Source organism: Thamnophis elegans, chromosome 12, assembly GCF_009769535.1.
Source record: "Thamnophis elegans isolate rThaEle1 chromosome 12, rThaEle1.pri, whole genome shotgun sequence".
In the NCBI taxonomy this organism is placed as follows: domain Eukaryota; kingdom Metazoa; phylum Chordata; class Lepidosauria; order Squamata; family Colubridae; genus Thamnophis; species Thamnophis elegans.
In genome coordinates this window covers 24,599,551-24,615,396 of record NC_045552.1, presented here as the reverse complement: position 1 = coordinate 24,615,396, position 15,846 = coordinate 24,599,551, and the positions used below count along the sequence as shown (strand labels likewise).

Genomic DNA, 15,846 nt, shown 5'->3' with positions numbered 1-15,846 from the left:
ACTGTCTGCAGCTGTCTGCTTGTGTGTGAGCATAGCCACATCACATTCTAGCAGATCCAATGGAGATTATATTCAGGTATAGGCATGAGAATATGATTAGGATGGGATTTGAAGCAGATGGGCATCCTGACAATATTCATATAATATTATTGGGCCGGATCATGTACAAATCCATGCATTAAATTCATGCAGCAATTACTTCATTCCAAACTTCATTCCAAATTTTTGGTTCTTTAATGCATTGTGCATATGAAGTCCATTTGACAAGCTTTCAGTCCAAATGTGCAAATTAGAATAATCCTGAATTTCAACTTTTCTAAAGTCCGTTTCTTCTCAAAATAGCTGTCTATGATTTCGGCAAGGCAGTCAAAGACACAGTGTTCTGGGAACCAACCACATCCATAATACTACAAATCAGCTCTTGTTCTATCAGTTCTGTTATGTTTGAACTGATGAGTTCTAGGAGAAAATGCAAACATTCTGACAAACATCTGAAATGTTCTGTCCTTGGTTTTAGAAGGATCTAGTTTGCTATTGACAAACTCATTTTCACAATCTTTAAAGCATTCTATACTGAACGCCATCAAACAACATTGAAAACAAACATATTGTATAAACTAAATTGGGTCGAAATCTGGCCTGCAACTTTTCAGAAAGGAAGCATGGTGAGAATCCACTAGAAAAGCAGAAACCTAGATATGTTCTCATTTTGCTTTTCTAATTGATTCTTGCCATGCTTCCTTTGGGAGATGCTTTTCAGATTATTTCATTATTATATATCTTTCTATGACTGTGGAGACCAGAGGTGGGTTTCTGCTGATTTGGCCCGGATTGGACGAACTGGTAGGAGGTTCCACCCACCCACCTGGACACTCTGTGCATGTGCAGAAGCAGAGCATGCAAGAGCACACACACGCACGAGTGAACCGGTAGTGAAATAAATTGAAACCCACCACTGGTGGAGACAGATGTTTTTCCATGACTCTGAAAGTCTCTAACATCTTTCCTAGGTTTTAATGAATTGTGGGAATACATTAGCTACATGTATTGGACTGATATTTATACTATATAAAATAGAGAAATCATTCATGCTGCTTGGTGAGCCGGTAACTAGGTAAATGTAAATCCCCTACATGCCATTCATTAGAATTTCATTGAAACTGTTTTTGGAAAGAAATTTCAAAAGCAACTTCTATACATTACAATTCTACTGAGCACAGAACGAGAAACAAATAATATTTTCAAGGTGGAACTAACACATTGCCAAGCGAGTAGAAACAAACCAACCAAGGATTACAATTTAAGCAGCATTATTAGTTTTATTCTGCTTTTGTAGGGTGGGCAAGCTGAGGGCATCTATATTGCAAATGTGAAATATGGTTCTTCGTTGCTGAGAAAGTTTTTTCACCAAAAAGCAATGAAAGTGTAATTAGAGAAAGAGATTGATTTATGCTATACTAAGCAGATGGAGCCTAGGTCATTTTAAGATTCTTGCATGAATGGCTATGCCTTTTTGATTCTGAGTATTTCTTAGCAACAATAAGTTGCAACACGGCAAGCAAAGAGAGAAAGAAAAAGGGAGAATTAAGAAAAAGATCACAAAGTGACAACCACACCACCTGCATGGATAACTTTGCATTTGGTGAACTTGCATTCTATCTTGAGTAGAAGTTCCTATAATGGCAGTAGTCTAAATAGCAATAGCACTTAGACTTATATACCGCTTCACTGTGCTTTACAGCTAAGTGGTTTACAGAATCAGCATACTGCCCCCAACAATCTTGGTTCTCATTTTACTGACCTCAAATGGATGGAAGGCTGAGTCAACCTTGAGTCAGTGAGATTCGAACTCCAAACAGAAAGCTTGATAATCTAGCATGTGGGAAAACTCTGGCTAAAATAATTAATTAAAAGAATCACATAATTAATCCCACTGCCTATTTTACTTGTCTCCTTCTAAATCCACACATTACCTTAAACCAGTGGTGGGTTCCTACTGGTTCGGCTGAAGAGGTAGTAGCTTTACGGCCTGGTCGCTGAAACCGGCAGCGATCCAGGCCTGCCACGCCCCTGGTGCCGCCATCTTGTTTTTTTGCTTCTGCGCATACTTTTGTGTATTGGTAGATGGAAGACGCAGGAGCCATGGATGCAAGAACAAGATGTTTATTTAGAACAGAGATGACAGCGATTCAAAACGCCCAGAAACGCACCAGGGTATTTATACTAACAACAGTAACTGTCAGAACTGTCAAAACCAATCAGGGTTAGAACTGACAGAACCAATCAGGGGGTGGTAACTGGCTAGCAACAGGCTATGCTGCATCCCAGCCAATCAGGGCGCAGCATAGGCTGTTGTCGGCCTTTTAAGAATATCCTGGATATTCAACACATACACAAACCAATTTTAGTTGTACTGCACGCACGCATGGTGCACTCCTGAGCAAACCGGCAGTAGTCTCTTCTGGAACACACCCCTGCCTTAAACCACAATGTGATTTGAGTGGGAAGGAGATTTTATTTGGTTATGGGTGAACTAAGCTACTATTCTTTGCAAGGATGATACTATTCATGGGTTAATGTGATCCCAGACAATTATGGTTTATGTAACAAACAAGAATTAACAGTTGGATATTAAGCAATCAACTATACTACGCAGCAAGGTAAATACAAAGAGGATGGTTTTAACATTTAAACCAAAGGAAACTGGAAATTGGTTGGAGCACAAAGAAGGGAGAAGTCAGAAATAAAATATTTAGCTTTATTATCTAGGGGTGTTTTTCTTTCTTTTTCTTTTTTAACACTTATAAATAATAATATAGTGGGGATTTTGACACCAGGCTCAAAAATGTATAATTCCTATAACGTGTGCTCTGTTTGGAAACTTTAACACTCAAAATAAGTTTAGTGATTGTATAACTTCAGCAATTATTTCTCCATTGATAGGTATTTTTTACACCTCTGCCTTAAATAAACATTCAAAAATACTCAACTAACCAACACAAACCAAAATGGAGTGAAGAAAACCAGAACCTACTGTGGAACCAAGATAAATTCATGACAGACAACTGTTTTTTTTTAATCTTACTTCCCTGAAACAGGGATTAAAATTGTTTAGTGTGATTTTTTCTTCAAAAATTCATTTACCTTACTTTATGTTTTGATAACACAATTGTCCAACAATATCAAATTGATAAAAATTACCAAGCTAGAAAAGTTTCATGACTATACCGTTGTTGACATATTTCATTTTGAAATAGAAGAACAAGACTACCAATGGGTTCTCTTTAATATAAAGGCAATACAGATGCCCTTCAACGAACACCATTAAAACAAAATAGAGACAAAAGGCCACAGTCAGAACAGTAACAATAATTTATATGCCACTTTTAGAAACTCTGGGCAGTTGTGCAATAGTCAAGGTAATTGATTTGCTCAAAGGCAGTGGAATTCCCTCCAGCTCCAAGAATTTCACTACAGCTGTCATAAAAAAATAGAAATTAATTTTATGATAGACACATGTATTATGCCAACCCCCAAAGTTACAGACATTCATGACAGTTTATTTTATTTCTTTGCATGAGTTAAAAAAATTTAATACCTTCATTGTAGATGATAGATAGATAGATAGATAGATAGATAGATGGATGGAGGGAGGATGGGAGGGGGAGAGAGAGAGAGAGACAGAGAGAGAGAGAGAGAGAGAGAGAGAGAGAGAGAGAGAGAGAGAGAGAGAGAGAGAGAGAGAGAGAGAGAGAGAGAGAGATGGTAAAGAGAAAATCCTGATTGTGGGATGAAGAGTGACATTTTCACTGAATGTTAATGAAACATTTTAGCGACATTAGCAATCCCTATTGTTCTTTATTTTGGCGGTTCTGATCAGTTGCAAGCCACCACTTGCAAGATATAGTACCAAAGGGAACAAATGATCCACATTGATCTAAAAAAGCAAAGCACTTACTTACCATAAAGAGGATCCCTCAGTTCCAGTGACCTCTAAAAAGTCATATTCATCCTCCAATTGGAAATCCAAGAAAACCAGAGCTATCGTGTCTCCGGGCTCTGCTAAAATTGTCCATGTGCAGTCAGCATTGTTGTTGTACTCCAAAGGATAATGGGGAGTTGAAATTATTCCACTCTGCCCCCGAAGTGTCCCACCACAGGCATCATCGGCTGAAAACCAAAACAAGAAAGGTTAGTTCAGCCAAAAATAACAAATGTCAGCCTGAACTTTTGACAACATTCTCCATGCTCCAGCCTGGCCAACATACAAAATATTTTCAAAGCCTTTCTGTCAAAACCATCATGGAAGTTAGTGTAGTGGAGCCATTTAAGAGAGGAAACATAACACAGAGCCCATTTCTTCTTGAATCAAATAAGAAAGTCTGCCCTAGATCATATGTCACACTCTGGACTGAATGTACATGATGGTCTTTTCCAGAGATATATGGGTGATGACATCCCATATGATCAGTAGTGGGATTCAAAAAAATTTACTACTGGTTCTGTGGGTGTGGCAGGGGAAAGATTCTGAAAATATTCCCATTCCCTCTTCACTTTCAAAATTTTCTCCAGAACCTGTCAAAACTGGCTGAATACCACCTCTGCTCTGCATATGATGCTAAGTAAGATTGTGAGAAGGTTGGAGGTGAGTCAGATGAATGCCTATCTCAGAAAAGGATGCTGAAGTGCTGAGAGATCTGGGGATAAATGCTTCCAAGAGAAGAGACTGCCTAAAACTGAAATTGGGAAATTCTGATTCTAGGATCCAAAATTTTCTATCTATTCCAAACTAACTTAAAAAGATGTTAATGACATTTACATTGTTCTTGTTTTCCTGAGTCTTGCCAACAATATGGTGGCTGACTTTTCCTATAAAACTATTCCATAGTTCAGGAGACGTTTGGCTCAGGAGCAGCAAGCGACTATATTTCAATTGCATGTTATTGTATTGCAACTGTATTGCACTGTAAAGTATTTGATAACGTTGACTCACTTCCATTTGGTGGTATATAAATATAATAGACAATACAATGCAATAGCAGCGTTGGAAGGGACCTTGGAGGTCTTCTAGTCCAACCCCCTGCCTAGGCAGGAAACCCTATACCATTCCAGACAAATGAATCCAAATAAACTAAACTAAACTAAACTAAATGACTATCCAACATCTTCTTAAAGACTTCCAGTGTTGGGGCATTGGCTTTTTTTTCATCATTTCCACTCTTTTATATATCATTATCATTCCTATAAAGAGATCTAAAATATTATTCCAGCAGTTTCTCATCCCAAATGATTCTGGTTTCTCTTCAGATCGTATACATCTTTTACCAGATGATTTCATCGTTTTTATTTTTAATATCATTCACTCTGCTGGATTCCTTCACTCTTCTTCCTTCACTTTAAAAAAATGTTCTATATCTATCAAAATTGCTCTGCACATTTTAATGATTTCCCCTCCACTCTGAGTGCATTCTTTGCAACTATCTTCTTTAAGAACAAAACCTTTCATCCTTTTTTGCAACCATTTTTAATATGCCTTCCTTCTTATTCTCAAGATCCTTTGCCTGATTATTTCATAAAACAACTTTTTTCATACTTTGCATAAATATATCTTCACACTTTTCTGTGTCATTGTGTAGCATAATTCTTTGCATTCTGTTCCATCTTATTTCCACTTTCCATTTGCCCTCTGAGAGATTAATCTATTTCTTAATTCTCTTTCCATAGAGGAATATTCTTTCTCTTCCTGTAGTTATTATTCTTTTATTCTAGTTATATTCTAACGCTTAATGATAGTCAGTCAATATCAATATAAATTGTAAGGATGCAAGCAACAAAGTTACAGCCCTGCAGTCATAAGTGGGAGGAGATAGGTGATAGGAATGATGAGAAGACTAATAGTAATAGTAATGCAGCCTTAGTGAATGGTTTGACAGTGGTGAGGGAATTATTTGTTTAGCAGAGTGATGCCTTTCGGGGGAAAAACTGTCCTTGTGTCTGGTTGTCTTGGTGTGCGGTGCTCTACAGCAATGGTTCCCAAACTTTTTCAGTACACTGCCCCCTTGGTGCTACAAATTGATCCTCAGTGCCCACCCCCCAGTGGTGAAATTAATTTTTTTTCTACCGCTTCTGTGGGTGTGGCTTGGTGGGCATAGCTGGGGGGTCATGTGACTGGGCTGTTTGCATGACGGAAGGGATTTGCACGTGCGCTCCTGTCGGGTGGGACAGGACCTTTGGCTCTTGTGAAGCTGTTCATCCACACGTCCATTCATTAAATAACAGCGGGCTGCAGAGAAGGAAGGTGGCAAAGCCGGCGAGAAGCAGGGAAGACAACTCCCTTGCTACGTTTAGGGGTTCATGGCCACGCCCACCCCCCGCAGCTGGAGGAGCAGTTTTAACTGCCAGTCTCATGCGATGAAGAAGAGCCCAGCCCTTCCACACATTGAAGGGACGCGCGAGACCCAAGCCTTCCCAAAGGCGTGGCATTGCCAGTTCCTGGTGAGGTCAGACTGAGCTGCCACCTCCACACAAGCCATGCGGGGAAGGACTCTCGCTTTTGGTCCCATTGCATTCCCTTCCACACCTGCATGCTAAGCTAGGCAAGTCGAGAGTGCAGTACAGCAGAACACCTCCAGCACTCCTCTGCCACCTCCCTTGCCTCTTAGCGCCCCTCTGCTGCCCCCTTGCATCTTAGCGCCCCCCTGCCACCACCCTTGGCTCTTAGCGCCCCTCTAAGTCATCCCACTACCCCCCAGGGGGCGGTACCGCCCACTCTGCCACTGCTCTATAGCGTCATTTTGAGGGTAAGGGTTGAAACAATTTATGTCCAGGATGTGAAGGGTCTGTAAATATTATCACCTGGATTACAATATGCAACTATTGTCAACTGTCTGTGTTGACATTCCATGCAGAGCAGCGGCGGAGCCGGATCTCAGATTACAGTAGCTGGGTTGAAATGAATGAAGCTATTGGATAACATGATTTATGAGAGGCTGAAGGGAGGACAGAAACACGGGCAAAGTTCAAAAGCAGAAAAAGAAAGCAAAAAAGATGGCTACAAATAAGGAATGCCTAATGAAGAATGCCTAATGAAGCTGTTAATAAATCACTGCTTTTTGTATTACAATATTGGGTCACTTATTATGAAGCAGGCATTGTTAGGATACTTTACAGACAGCAATCTTTTTTGCTTTCTTTATCTGCTTTTGAACTTTTCTCGTGCTTCTGTCCTCCCTTCAGCCTCTCATAAATCATGTTATCCAATAGCTTCATTCATTTCAACCCAGCTACTATAATCTGAGATCCGGCTCCGCCATCACTCTGCATGGAATGTCAACACAGAGAGTTGGCATCGAGATTCCATGAAAAAAATCCAAACAAGCCTGGGGGAGGATGCAGCCTTGAATCCATACTGGTACTCAAAGTGTTTTTGCTTGTACAGATTGCCTTTGAAAAGTGTGGGGAGCCGGATGTCAACTCTCTGTGTTGACATTCCATGCAGAGCGGTGGCGGAGCCGGATCTCAGATTACAGTAGCTGGGTTGAAATGAATGAAGCTATTGGATAACATGATTTATGACAGACTGAAGGAAGTACAGAAACACGGGCAAAGTTAAAGATAAAGAAAGCAAAAAAGATGGCTAGAAATAAGGAATGCCTAATGAAGAATGCCTAATGAAGCTATTAATAAATCACTGCTTTTTGTATTACAATATTGGGTCGCTTATTATGAAGCAGGCATCATTAGGGTATTTTACAACTATAACAACTTATGTATTTGCATTTTCACATGCATTTCCAACTATCAAGATATACCTCTTCATATTTTCAGACATATTTTTTGCTCTGTCATTCAGAATTAAACTAATCCCATCACACCTTTGCTTCTACTGATCAGTTCCAATCCATGACCACCTTTGTTGAGATCTTACATTCTTTCTTATTTCCTTACTTTCCTAGATATGCAAGATACCTAACACTTATTCCATTTGTTCATTCATACTCTTTACCATTCTCCATAGAAAGTAGGAAAGCAACAGTTAGTTAGAAACCTGTGATGCTCAAACTGACAGATATGTTACATTTCTTGGAATTATTATTTATTTTATTTATTATTAAATGTATATGCTACCCATCTCCCTGATAAGGCAACTCTGGGAGGATATTGTTATATTTGTTTTTATTATTAACAACATCTTGAAGTTTAAAGTCACTCTGAAATTTGCAGAAGTTTTATTCAGCAACAAATAAACATTACTTTTCATTATAATAAGGATAAAATAATCACAGAAGCAAAATAATAAATCATGAAAAAAATAGAAACTGAAATAGAAAAATGGAAGCTGAATTAATTTTGTTGAAATACAGATTAAAAGAATAAACCTAAAAACATCCCAATAGCTTCTGAAAAGTGTTGTCTTTGTACTATATGGAAACAAAAAGGTAAAGTATAGAAAACCACATCGAGGAAAAAAAAGCAGAAATAACAATTGGTTCATTATCATTTGGGTCAATTAGCAATAAGGGAAAAAAAGGAAGTGAGACATATCAATCAACAATGAGTTTTATAGGGCAAGGAATTTCATCTGGGGGGGGGGGCTTTTTTGCTGTGGCACCCATCAATAGGGAGATCATTTCCCCCCAAAGGTGAAATTGCCCCTGACCCAACTGACCTTCCGGAAATTCTACTTATGTCATCAGACTAGGGGATCCACTGGAAGTATACAGCCTGCGAAATGATTACACACTATCTGTAAGTTTTAGAATATATTCTCCTGTGAGTCTTGTTTTGTTTATAGCTTTTTGAAAACTGTTTAATTGTATTTTAATTGTATTTTTTTTAAATTATTTCGATATATTTGGCTTTGTGTATTTTAATCAAATGTGCCATCCAAAGTCATATAAAGTAAATTATATGTAGTCCAAATTTTATATGTAGTAATCCTCCAAATGAGACATTTGGCCATTGAATATTTTGTTCAAATTTAGAATAAAATGTGAATTATTTGGATCACTGTCTAATACATACAGATATATTTTATTATTTATGTAAAATTATGAAAAAAATGGGTGTTCTTCCAGCTTTATACTATCAATTTTTTGTAACTGTTTTACATCCAATTCCCATTTCCACTGTCTTCCTATTATTTTCCAACTGCTACAAAATAATTCAAAAGAACATAGCAGTCATAAGAACCTGGAAATCATCTGCAAAAAATTATATAAAAGCAGAGATAATGACACAAGGTTGTATTTTAAGCAGTATTTTCAACAATTAGCTAAAGTCACCAATTCCTTCCTTTAAAATGCATGAATTTCCATTCTGTACGGAACATTCATTTGGGAGAATGAAATTTTATTTTAAATTGATAAATTAAACAAAAACAAGTAGTCATCTTAGGACAAAAATTGGGATCAGAAACTTGGTCATTGAGTGAAATGATCATTAAGTAGGACATTCACATGGCTATTTCGTCTGATGACTGCAATGCCAGTACTTCCATTTGTTAAGAAATTTCATGGATCATTAAGCACAGTTTGTGGGGGTACGGGGGGGGGAGGGAGGGAGATGAGGGAGGCCCCAGGTGGCCTCTTGTAGTCTACAAAGCCTACTTGCATGTGGAAACCTGCCTAGCCTAGAGGTCTGGCCCAGTTCTCCAACCCACCATGGCCAGGAGGCAGTGGGAAAGCCAGCAGGGAAGGTGGCAAGTTGCTGTCGCCACCTATCAAGAAGACTCCCTCTCATCCCTTGGAAGCTGTCTGAAGGAGCTGCCCATCCAAGGATTTCAGCTCTACCATGTGGACCACTCAGCTCAGTAGAAAGTTTGGGCAGGAAGCTCTTTCAGACAGTTTCCAGAGATGAGAGGGAGTCCTCTTGGTAGGCGGCGGCAGCAACTTACAACCTTTTTTGCTCGCTTCCACACTGCCTTTTTGGGGCTGGTCCAGAAGTGGGTTCCTACTAGTTCGAACCAGTTCAGCTGAGCAGATAGTAAATTGGCCGGCCATGCCCTCAAACCAGTTCTACCAGCGGCACCATAGGTACTGTCATCTTGTTTTTTGCTTGTGTGAATGTGCAGAAGCAATTTTTTAACTACTGTGCATGTGCACAAAGCATGAATTAAGCAAAGCACGTCCCTGAGTGAACCAGCAATAACAGAAGCCAGAAGCCACCCCTGGGATGCTAGTAAGTCTTTGGGCAACTGGTCATTAAGTGCAAACAGGTTCCTAAACATCCAGTTCATAATCATGTGACTATAAGTGTGTATGGGGGGGGGGCGCACACACTCATTCAATTGTGCAATAGTCAGAAGTGCTTTACAAGCCATAAGGCACTTTTTCAAAAGTGATCATTAAATGGTCATAAGTTGAGGACTACCTCTAATGACAACATAAACTTCCATTTTACTGTATCAAATCACTGTATTGTTAGTCAAAATAGCTCCTCCAGGATTGTCTGAACAATGCAATTTTCTTGCCTGTAGTGCTATGCTTTGCACCTTCCTACCAAACATAGTACACCTTTTCAAAACAGATACATCATTCAACAGAACAACAGGATATTATTGTCCCAGTCTTTTTTTAAGGTATACCTTTTTTCTTTACAAAGGCATAATTAGTTTAATTGGGAAGATAATTCAAAGAACCACTAGGAAATCTGAGATGGTGAAAGCAGCAATCAATTACTGCAGTCAATTGAAAGTAAATTTTAAATACCTCCTCCTTTAAATCAAATGGGTCTGTGATTAGGTCAAAGGTGTAGTTCAGAAACAGCAAACAAAGGAAAAGTTAAAACCAGAAGGAATTAACATAAGCTATCCATTCTAGTACATACTTACTTTGATGAAAATTGTTCAAAATTCACTAAAGATGACTTTCAGGGCAACCAGTAAAGCTTCAGCTTTAAGAATTTCCATTTTGGATTTGTTCTTAAATGGCTATTTTCCAGCTTGCTTTCTATTAAACTAGACAATTCAGAAATTCATTTCTGGCTGAAATGAATCAACCAGAAAGCCTTTCCATTGGTAATATAATTGTGTTTATGCATTATTTAATTATAGTGGAGTGTGTTGGCTCACCTGGGTTAGGACCCTGAAATGAGGATCAGTAGGCTTGTGTTTGAGATCTGGTTGCTGCCAAGTGGCAGGGTGAGCTCCCCATTACTTGCTCCAACTCCTACCAACCCAGCAGTTTGAAAGCAGGCTCCTGTGAGTAGATAGATGGGTACCACTTTGGTGGGCAACTTAACAGAACACGAAAGGAGCCCCTAATTGGATATCCGTGGGCAACAGTGATGTCACTGTTTGATCCTTTCACTATGGAAACAGTAGTATTTATAGTTTACTGAACAAACCACAATTGTGTAGGTTTGACCAATATGCTCAAATAAAACAAACTGCAGAATGGTTTAGTGTAAAATAAGAACCACTACAGTGAGTAATAACAAAGTGGTACATATTTTGAAAAAGATACCCTACGTGTTGTGACTCAGCAACAGTCTTCTGTGAGTCTTTTCAGGATGCAAACTTAATTATGCAGCTGGGGCTCATTAGGGGATATTCTGGGGATAAAAGGATGGATGGTGCCACACCCTAGTTGCAGGAGTCAATGTTCCTTGATCCTTGATCGTGGTTTCTTTGATATACACTTGGAAAAGTGATTTGACTTCTGTAACCCTGATTCGTAGAGACACTTGTTGAAGTGCTTTGCCGTAAGAGAGATTTGTTTTATATTCTGTTATGTCGTTAGAGACTGTATTTATGTTATTTTTGGGCTTGAAGCTGAGAACTGATAAAGAAAGTTCCTTTTAAGTTTGTTTGCCTGTCGTCTGTTAACAAGCCGAGAAGGGGGGACAGAACACCTATGTATAATTAGTTTCCTTCATATATATTTTAGCATCTGGGATTAATTTTGTTATATGTGCTTGTTGTGAACCACCGGCGGCCAGCATACTGGCAGCAGAGTCAGACAATGAGAAGGCTGGGGATGAACAGGGGCCAATCCTGGGGGCTGAAGAATGCTCAGACGAGGGCTCTGTGTCAGAGGAAGAGAGAGAGCTAGACAGCAGCGAGGCAGAGGAACAGCTGGAGGCTGTTCCCAGTGTGTTTATGTGCAGAGCTGCCAGAAGACAAGAACAACTAAGAAGGCAGTGTCGATTTAAGAGTAAAGCCACAACTTGGAGATGATTGGCCCCTCCCACAGGAAACAAAAGAGGAACGAACAGGTTTTTGCAGGAAATAATTTGTTCATTTGGTTGGTTGAAGTGTGGAAAGTTTTGTTTATGACTATAAGAGACTTTGTGTCAAGTTTGCCTTGCCCTACACATTTGGAAACTAGTTACCTGGCAGCACTCTAAATGAGATAAGGTACATGTGGATAAACATTCCTCTGAAAGACTGCTTGCTATGCTTTGCTGACTTTAAATGAAAGGAATTCACAATTGTGTAAATAAAAGAGGTTTTGCCCAGAGAAAGACTCTGCTTCTTCCTTTCTAAGGAAATCTGGGTCAGAACAGTGCTATTTGCTTTTGATATGGATTATAACAGGTGATCCATGAATTGCATTATCGTATGGAGGCACTAAAAAGGAAGAAGATTGTCAAGATTGAACTAGGACACTTTAAGTTTCCTATTGGAACTTCCTCCTCAGCTATTTGGCCTCAAACTATACATGGCAGGGATACTTTCCTAGGTGACTTGGCCGCAAAAGCACTCAAATAGTAGCAGATGGGGTGAGTTGTTCCATGCTTCCTTAAAATTACACTAGAGACTTGAATACTTTTTCCAGCTTCAAACACAACTCTATGAATTCAGCTAAATAAGATGGAGGCTGAGTTAAGTAGACAGATAGAAGACAGAATGGGATGTTGTGTGCATACACTTATAAACAGACACATCAAATCTGTATAATGGGAAACATGTATCCATCAAATTATTTCTTCAAATTATCCAGTAGTGTTTGTTGGTGGTTCGCTAGGTGTTCAGGCAGATAGTTCTCAAGTACTGACCTGATTCACACATTCTGCCAATCCTAGTTCTTTGACTAATGTACAGTTGACAAAGCTCACCAAAATAATCAACCAAATAACAATAGAGCTTAGCAGAATGCATAAACCCAGTGGTGATATTCAGCCAGTTCGCACCTATTTGGGAGAACCGATTGTTAACTTTCTAAGCAGTCCGGAGAACTGGTTGTTGGAAGAAATCGCCTTTTGTTTTTGTTTTTGTTTTTACTTTACAGGGCTAATCCTGTAAGGAAGGCAGGAAGGAAACATTCTGGTGGTGATTCTACCCTGATCTTTATTGCCCTGCTTACAGAAACTGCCTCTCCGGTTAACCCTTATTCCATTGTAACAGCTAAGGCAAAGTGCCCATCGACCTGAGTGATGTTGAGTTGGCCATGCCCACCCAGTCACATGACCACAGAGCCCCACCTACCTAGCTGGTCATTTGGGCTAGGAACCAGTTGTTAAATTATTTGAATCCCACCACTGCATAAACCCCACTGCTCTGCACTAGAGTTGAAGGGAATTGAACTTGGGATGTATTGCTTGTAGAACATTAAAAAAAATCTATCACTTATAAAAACTGAATTAGAGCCAGAGTTTGCACTTCATGGTAAATTATAGTGCTATTTGTTTATGGCTTAGTGAAATGTATGATCCCGTCCCTCTAGTTTATTGTTATGCAAACCTAACAAATTTTGACTTAAGTCAACAAACTATATTTAAACAAATAATAACATTATAAACTTTGTCATAGATAATCTTTGTGAGAAGAAGACTCGGAAAACCTTTAGTTTTTTGCAAGAATACCTATTCCATTTTTTCTCCTTATTGCAATAGTGTTGCAACTGGAAGACTATTTATCTTTGTAAGTCTAGATATTGTGTTATATATGATTCTTGATTTATTGTCTGTGATAAAAATTAAAATACTGTCACTGAAATTCCAGTTTGGCCAAAAGTGAACTTCTGTAGCGGAATTTGGAGAATTTTGTTCACATTTGTTAAAAAATGGATCCAGAAATAAAGAGGATTGTGATGCCGTTGAGAAAGAATTTATACACACACTATTGAAAATATTTCACAATTACTTTTGCAAGATGATGACAATGCCTATTAAGTACATTTTGATTGGAAACATGTAAAAACCAGCCAGGGGATGGGATGAGAGAATGGAACCAAATGACTTATCTAATCTAACTTTGATTTAACTAATCAAACATTTTTTTTTCATTTAGTAGTTTATACAGATGTCTTTATATTTGTTAGAAACTCTTCCTTTATTAACCCACTTTGTTTATATTTATGTAGCATTATTTTGTCAACATATTGTAGACAGTGAACATACACAACAAAGTAAACACGTATGACCAAAAAAAGAAGCAATTGTCTCTAATTCAGTTTCTCAGAATGCAATTTTTTATGATTGCAAAATATTTGTATGAATGTATTGCCTGTATAAATGTTCAATATAATGTTTGTCAACTTCCCATGTACATAATCTTAATAAACAGAAAATATAGTCTGTTGAGTGCCAAAATATATTTTGTGGGCAAGATATTATCAGAATTTCAATAACATATTCCGCTGCCTGAGTTTCGATTAGCTCCTATTCTGCTCTTCTTCATCAGCCCTTAAAAACTTGGATTTTCCTCCTTGGAATGGATAATACAGCTTTTGTGGAACATGTATGCTAGATTGTCTATTTTCTTGCTCTTTCTGGATGTCATTTTATTTTCTTCTTCATTAATATTCTTTTCATACTACTTTTAGCTATCCCCAGAGTTGCTATCAAGTCAGGAGATTTTATAAATTTGATGGATTTATAGCAAATTTGATGTGAATATTTTTTTAACAGTTTCACCATATTCTATTTGTATAATTCTTATGAAAGACAAAATACTATGCCCATTAGTACAACATCACTCAAAAAAAATTTAATGACATTTGGTGCTTTTCTCAAATTGTACAATATTGAAGGACCGAAAGCTATGGGAAAAAAATATATGCATGCTTCAGTTTTGAAAACAAAACATTAACTTGATTCAAAATGCAATTCAGGAAAAGTAGAAAGCAACTGCCGATTTCTAGATGGTAATAATGGTCATGTGGGGATTCCTGCAGACTTCCTACCAGAGGCACGAATTCACCCCCAAAGCAAACTGAAACAGACTTGAAATCTAGGACACAGTTTTGATAGTGTTTAGGCTAACAATTGTCATAGTAAAATCCAAGTACTGCTTCAAGGACAGATGACTCTTATATATGGCTAAGATCAATCTTTGTGGGAAAGTATTTTCTGTACTTTAAGATCATGCATGCCTACTTTCAGGAAACTTTGGACCCATAGTTGGCAATTGAGCCATCTTCTGCATTGCAAATATTGAGGAAAATCTTGGAGATGCTATATGTAATGGAATAATGTATGTAATAGGCTGGATTCCCAAGAGGGAGGGGCTGCATTGCAGAGGAATAAGAGACAACTCAGTTGAAAAAAAATGGGTGAGAGAAAGAGTGTGAAGACAGTCCTCCTTCATAGTTCTCAGAGTACAGGGAAGATGCAGATAGTCTGGGCAAGATTCTGTCTATAGGTGTGAAAACAATAAACTGAACTTTGAAGAATCACCATATGCTATCCTTGGTTTTGGAGCCTGACACTATGCATAATTACGATTCATTTTAATTTATCCCTCCAAAAGGCAGAGTGAGCAAGGCAACATTGCAAAAATGATAAATATGGATATCAAGCAATCCAGGTACAAGTCCCTTCATGCAACTTCAGTTATTAAATATAGACAGAATAGGCAAATACATAAATGAACTATAGATGGCATAAAATATTCCCTTATAA

The 15,846-nt window shown here is 38.3% G+C and overlaps 1 protein-coding gene across 1 annotated transcript in view; it reads right to left on the bottom strand.

Annotated features, from left to right (window-relative positions):
• Positions 1 to 15,846, bottom strand: part of CSMD2 (CUB and Sushi multiple domains 2) — a 735,331-nt gene that overhangs the window by 510,315 nt on the left and 209,170 nt on the right. Inside the window, exon 4 of the mRNA XM_032227842.1 lies at positions 3,963 to 4,170. Coding sequence (XP_032083733.1) covers positions 3,963 to 4,170 — 208 coding nt within the window. The remainder of the gene's footprint in view (positions 1 to 3,962; positions 4,171 to 15,846) is intronic.